Source organism: Nanorana parkeri, unplaced genomic scaffold (genome assembly GCF_000935625.1).
Source record: "Nanorana parkeri isolate BGI_ZX_2015 unplaced genomic scaffold, ASM93562v1 scaffold460, whole genome shotgun sequence".
NCBI lineage: Eukaryota > Metazoa > Chordata > Amphibia > Anura > Dicroglossidae > Nanorana > Nanorana parkeri.
The window spans coordinates 625521-632465 of record NW_017306728.1 but is presented as its reverse complement, the minus strand read 5'-3'; the positions used below and the strand labels follow the sequence as shown (position 1 = coordinate 632465).

General features: G+C 46.1%; 1 protein-coding gene across 1 annotated transcript in view; it reads left to right on the top strand.

Moving 5' to 3' along the window:
- Positions 1-6945, top strand: part of LOC108790278 (ribonuclease H1-like) — a 10481-nt gene that overhangs the window by 2169 nt on the left and 1367 nt on the right. The window contains exons 2-5 of the mRNA XM_018560501.1: positions 1239-1369; positions 1941-2031; positions 2984-3096; positions 5536-5660. Coding sequence (XP_018416003.1) covers positions 1239-1369; positions 1941-2031; positions 2984-3096; positions 5536-5660 — 460 coding nt within the window. The remainder of the gene's footprint in view (positions 1-1238; positions 1370-1940; positions 2032-2983; positions 3097-5535; positions 5661-6945) is intronic.

The following is a 6945-nucleotide window of genomic DNA, read 5'->3' as shown; positions in this document are numbered from 1 at the left end:
AGCTGCGGCAGGCTGGTGTGTGGGCGGGGCTGAAGCTGCGGCAGGCTGGTGTGTGGGCGGGGCTGAAGCTGCGGCCGGTCTTTACACAGTTTATGTGCAGCTACCCCGGAAGTAAGACCTAGCGGATTTCTGTAATATAAGACCTACCACCGAACTAGGTCTTATATTACAGAAATCCCTGAAGATAGTGCTAGGTCTTACTTTCGGGGAAACACGGTATCTACCATTCCACTGACGGATAGGCTCCTGGCTCCCAGCCATTCCACTGACGGAGAGGCTCCTGGCTCCCAGCTATCTACCATTCCACTGATAAAGAAATAAGGGGAAATTATAAGGATAATATAGAGAATATAGCTCCATAATCCTTATGTACTAGTTGGAACATCACCATGACACTTGCCCCTAAATCTTGTACTGGAATAATCTGCTTTCCTTGTTTGTTCAATATTTGTTTATTTGCGTTTCACGTCTGTACCCCCAGATGACTTCTTCACCATTGATGGCTGTACAGCTGCACAGAGGACTTGTACAAAATGAGCGGCGGTTTCCCTGCTCTACGCTTAGCCCTGCTTTCCCGCAGCAAGGCCTTTATATAAGGGGGGGGACGGGACAGCTTGCCAGCGCCAGGTTTTGTGCATCCTGTACCCCCCATTCCGCGGGCGGCGCCCCTGGCTCCCAGCCATGCACCATTCCGCGGGCGGCTCCCCTGGCTCCCAGCCATGCGCCATTCCGCGGGTGGCGCCCCTGGCTCCCAGCCATGTGCCACTCCATTGAAAGTGACCCGTGCCTCATAGTAATACATCTGAGAGAAACCTGCCCTTCAAGCTAAACATTCCAGAAAACTACTAATTATATGTTTGAAATGCTTATGAGAGTCAACGGATTTGTTTTGTCCATCCAGTTACAGTACTCCTGACTTGGTGCTGAATGGCACTCCTCAGCAATTTGTCAGTGAAAGGACATCTGATGGAGACTTGCTGTACCCTGTATGTGCATGCAGCAGGGTCTGATCGGCTCTCTCTCCCAGCCTTGAGTTCTACTGTTGAGGGTTTACAAGAGGCTGATATGGAGACAGATTGAGGTATTCTAGTTGCACTCAGGATAACCGTACATTCACACAATAGCCCATCTCACCCTCCCTATGTTTTGTATATAAACCTGTACATACCTCTGATCAGTCTCCTTTAACTAGCAGGGACCACGCTGTACTATGTGAATTAGCAGTGTTGTCATTGCAGGGACGAATGCAGAGAGCAAGTGGACCGCTATCCATCAGCAAGCTTCAAAAAGTGTTCCACATACCAAGAAGCCCAGGGCTTTGTAGAGGAGCGGAGCTATGCACCAAGCACAGGTACAGCTATCCTGAAGTGTGTGTGTGTGTTTTCTCTATCTCACACAAGCCTGGTCATCCGTTTAGGGTTATCCATAAATAAATTGTTTTTGGGGGGTATTTTTAATTCCCTTTTTAATTTATTTATTTTTGTCTTCGTTGCGATCACATGTGGGGGCTACACATTGGAGGTGACAGTTTCTCTTGAAGGTGACGTTAGGGGACTCTTAGACCCCCAGTGTCACCTTTCCACTTCACTGGTGAATGACAGCACAGCAGGCAGTGGCTTGGAGCAATAGCCAGCCAGCTATTCGCTACTTCAAATTGCAATAGCAGACTGGCTATTCTACTTGCCTGCTGTCAATCAGCAGAGGAGGAAACTGAAGGAGAAGGTTCTCCTTCAGGCCGTCCTCTGCTGATTGGCAGTGGGCGGGTGCAGTAGCCAGCCTGCAAATGCAATATAAAATGGCCAATAGCAGACTGGCCATTGCTCTCAGACGCTGGATGGGAGACTTGACGCTGACTTTTTACTTTTTAAAATCCATATTGACCATTAATTTTCACTTGTACTGAAGCATATATTTTGTATTTCCTTTCACAGAAACGCCAGCAGTGGTATACACTGATGGATGCTGTTCTCGCAATGGCAGGGATGGAGCTACAGGTGGAATTGGTGTCTACTGGGGTCCTGACAGTTCACTGTAAGTTGGTTTGAAGTTACAATATGTGAAAAATAAAGTTGCTGGTGTCTCGGTATGCTTGAAAACTGCATGTGCTAATCTTCCGAAGTGACGGTTGACCCTTATGCTGGCTATACATACAACAGAGAACAAATGGATCAAGGCAAATCATCCATGCTATAGATCAGTGGTTCTCAACCTGGACCCACATTTGTCCATGGTCATCAAGTCGTGACCCAAGTCGCACTGCAATGGAACGCACGGTATTGCGGTACCACGCATTCCAGTGCAGGCGATTGAACTGTGGGCAAGGAGGTGTGTTTGGGGTGCCATTCAAATGACCGGACATACATTCATCCTGACCGGAACTGTTCGTGTAACGCACTTTGTGTAACGCGTGTGAACGGGCCCTCAAAAACACTTACAGACACAATCTCGCACACACTAAAAAAAAAAAACTCTCCACAATGTGATGTCATTCTGGTCCAGGCACCTCTACAGGACATGCAAGGGAGTTGTACAAGCAACGCACATATGGATGGAGCGCCCTCACAGCCAAAGCTCCAGCCCACCCAACCTCAAGCCAACACCCGCCGCCAGACAGCATATTTTAAATGGCTGCTTGGCGCAAGAACTGACTGCGCTGCACTAGGGGGATGCTGAGGATCCTCTTCTAGAAAAGTGGAAGGCATGTGGTGACCCACTGCACACGGGTCACGACCCACCAGTTGAGAACCAAGGCTATAGATCATATAATTGAACTGATTCTGGCTTTTTTCTTTTTTTCATGACACACTTTCTGAACTGGGGAAAATAAACGTGTGTGTGTGTGCATGGCTAACATTAATGTCATGTTGGGGCAGGCAAATCAAGCAGTTATGGAATTAAAAATGGAAAGTTCAGAATTCTTTGTATTCAGTGATGAACACATTGATCTGTGCTGTGAAATAGTATTTTCTGCCTTGTGTTACAGAAACGTTTCTGAAAGATTGGAAGGAAGACAGACGAATCAGAGGGCTGAGATACAGGTAGAGAGCCCCTTCTGTCGTCATGCTTGTTTTCCTGGTGTTCTGGTACTTCAAGCAGGTAAAGCTGTATGTAAAGTTTTTAAGGTCTGAGTAAATTTACCGGCCATTACAAACTGGTGTTTTCCAGTCCATTGTGAGGTAGTTTATCTTTTTTATAATTAAAACTAATTCTTACAATTTGGGGGATATTAAAGCAAACTTTTGGGGGCTTCTTTCAGTTTATTGGTCTTGAGCACTAGATGCCATTACCTTGTTCACACCAGTATGCCACTGATGGGGTTAATGTTGCTGGGACACAAAGCTGAGGTCCCCCTGGTTAGTTTTACACATGCATTCCACTTTTGAGCAAGCCAGCCAAGGAAGAATCTCCCTGAACCTGCTGCAGAGCTACATGGAACAAAGGCCTTTATTCGTTTTCTTCTACCTGCACTGATGCTCACCTTTTGGCTTTCCTGACTAGGTCAGTCTTGATCTTGTATCGCTGGCTGGTCATGTTCCATGAGTCACTGAGGTCTTGCCTCTACTTGAGCCTGTAAGTTGCCAACTGCTACTGAAACCATGACATGTTTGACTCGAACGTGGGGTGGCAGATCATCCTGCAATCCTGGGTGACTCCAGTGCATAGTCCACTAACAGGATCTGCTTAGTTTTTAGTCTAGTTTACCAGGAGTGTTTGTCAGCTCCGGTAATCAGTCATTCCCTACTACATAGTGTGTAGCTTCCTCCTTGTCCTTTTCGGCCAAGGTTTTCCTCTTGTACATTGAGGGACGCTGACCTTGGCGCATGGAGTAACGTGATGGGTTAGCTGTAGGGGCACTATACAGGTTCAGGGCAGCGGTTTGACCCTGTCTCTGAAGGCCTCTTCAGGATGTGTTTGACTGAAGGGAGTGAAGCCAAGGGTCAGAGAGATTTCCCCATTCGCTCATTTAAGATTTGGTGCTACCAGTGGGTGAGTCTTAGGCCCTATCTGCCACCCCAAGGCTTCTTCCTTCGACTTGCAGGTATGCCCTCCAAAACACAGCCACAGCATGTAAGAAGCCTGGAAGGCATGCTCTTTAAAGGACAATGTCCTTTCATAGAGGAATCCAATGCATTCCATGAAGCGAGCAGGTTTCTCAGGTAAGTCTTCCTCATCTTTGACAAGGAAGAGCTCCCTTTCATTCTTGCCAGATCCAATCCCAGGGTCCCAGTAAAAACAAACCCTGGACGGCTAAACCTTTTAAAGCCTGCCACCAAGCCCCCCTCTCAATGAGGAGGCACCCTCACTTTGTGCCCATTTGGAATCAAGACATCCAGAATCATAGTTTCCCACGGGTACAAACTGGAGTTTTTAGCCTATCCTTCTCGCTTTACCGCAACTGCTGACGTCGGTAGTGATCATCCCTGTTTCTCTGCGGTAGAGATTCTGAGGGTTTTACTCCAATTTGGCACAATTGTTCACGAAAACGGGGCTGCATCCTATCCTGTATCTAAAGTCTCTTGACAAGTGTGACCGAAGACTCTGTTACTATTTGGAGGGGACTGCAGGCCTGCCTCCTTCCTACTATGGTCCTTGGCTGTGGAGGGGGTTCTATTAATTGGGAGAGGGGCTTGCTGTGGTGCTTTGGGCTGTTTGGGACCTTTTTATTTACGCTCCATGGATCAGGAGGACCCCAGAGACCTATTTTCAAGTTATGTGGGGATACATGGGGAGCTGAGACCGTTTCCCTATACATCGGTATCCTGCCCTGGACCAGACTGTAAACTGGTATTGGGAGACCCCTTTGGTTCCTCAGTCTATAAGCCCCCCTGTGCCCATTATAAGTCCAGGGTGTGAATCCAGCAGCACTGAAGGGGTTAACTCTGTCCCTGGTTTTCTGACATCTGCTTTTTTGATATTTTCTGTTGTAATTAGGTTTAGGTGATAAATCCTCCCTTTTTGTTTTATCACCTCCTGATTGATGGACTCCAGACTGGTGCCAGGACAGAATCTATTGTTCTCATGAATGAAAAGATCTTGTCCTGTGTTTGTTTACCTAATCTCATTTTCTCCTGGGACTTAGAATGTTTGACATACTTGTGTAGGAGGAAGGTGTAGTGTGGTTGGGTGTATACTGTGCTGTGCCTCAATGAGGGCAGTTCTTGGTTTGTACCCTAATAGACAAGTCCTGCCTTGTTGTTAGTGGGAGGTTTGGGCTGTAATTATGATTTTTTGGTTCCAGAGTAGAGGGAGCTGATTTTGGACTGATGTACCCATTCGTGTACCAGGTGGTCTGTTACAATTAAGCTCCTGTGGATCCACAACTTTTGCATGGAGTTAGCACAATTTGCCATTTGCTCATCTTTGACTCAAGATAGTTTTTGAAACCCGTCCTTGCGCCGCCATTTCTGGCTACTACCCCTCCCTTCCAAGAATTAAACCTTTTGCAGTTTTATTTTGTATTCAATATATTTAAATTTGCATGGAAAAACTGAAGCAGGATTTGTACATAACCTCATGTGCCTATATTTATTGTAGGTATGACCGAATGGGTGCCTAGATGGAAGCAAAATGGCTGGAAAACTATCCATGGTGGGGATGTTGTCAACAAGGAGGACTTTCAGAAATTGGATAATCTCTGTAAAAATGTTAAGGTCACATGGGTAAGTCATTTTGCGAATAAATGATGATCACTGATTCTCCTTTTTGTTCAGCATGTCGTCTTCTAAAATGAAGTTGTTAGTATAACTGGCAGAGTGTGGTATAACAAGTTTAAATGACAAGCTCAGGATTTCCTCAAAATCCCCCTACCTATTGACCTCCCCACTAGCTACAACCTGGCTGGTAAAAGCTGGAAGACACTGCATTAACATACAATGTACCACCCAAGCGTTGAGATCTTAGGACAGACATCCCTGCACATCTACTTCACTGATGATGAAATCTGCAAGTACAGTGTTGGTTATTGTAAACTCTACTCCCCAGTCCCATTGTAAAGCTTCCACCAAAAGGGAGAACAAAGTCAAATTTTTCAGCCCTGGAGTTTTCAGAAAAGAATACTCCAGGACTTTAAAAGCTAATCAGCCATTGTTAAACCTTTTGTGGCCACGGAGGTACCGAACTGCTGGGACTCTGTCTACCTTTTTGTAAAGCCGGCTTTACAATAGAAGTGATTCTGGCGGTTCAGCTGCCTCCATCGCTTCTATGGGCCAGTAAAGTGGGCAACTTCCCCTGTGTTGTAAAACCAGCCACTCGCTCAGCACAGCGGACATTCAGTGCATGCCTAGTATTTCTTTCAAGAGATATTAGGCTTTCGCTGGATGATTGCTGACCTCACATGAGTATTCAAAGCTTGGCTTTGTACCTGGAGCTATGCTGCCACCTTCTTTGCAGTGCAACATGTTGGATCACAGATGCATGGGGAACAGTCTGTTCACGGTGCCTCCAGCTTACAATTCACAAAATGTTCTGTGGCTGCCTGCAGTGCACCCTCTGAAGGGCCTGAATTCTGCCCCATGCTTACAGTATTAAATGCTCAGGTACTTTTTTTTTTTTTATATAATCAACTCAATCTAAATCAAACTAATATGCATTGCCCAGAAAAGTATGTCTTTAGGATTTTTCCTAAACTCTTTTTAATCAGGTCTCTGAACAGCTGGCTACAACTTTCTCAGCTGGAATGAATCGTTTTGAATATCTTGTCTGAACATGAGGAGATTTCTTTGGCTGGGCTGCAGAACCAGCACGTTAAGAAATCATTCAAGCTGCCCTGGGCAGCCTAATTGAGAATTGGGTACCCATCTACCTTAACAGAAGGAAGCCTAGGGTTCCACCTGGAAAGTCTTAGTCTTGTCTCTACTCAGTAGCCAAGAAGGATTCCTTTTCATTACTCCCAGACCTCAGCCTCCAAACCTATCCCAAGGCTACCAACAACTGACCACCAATTCT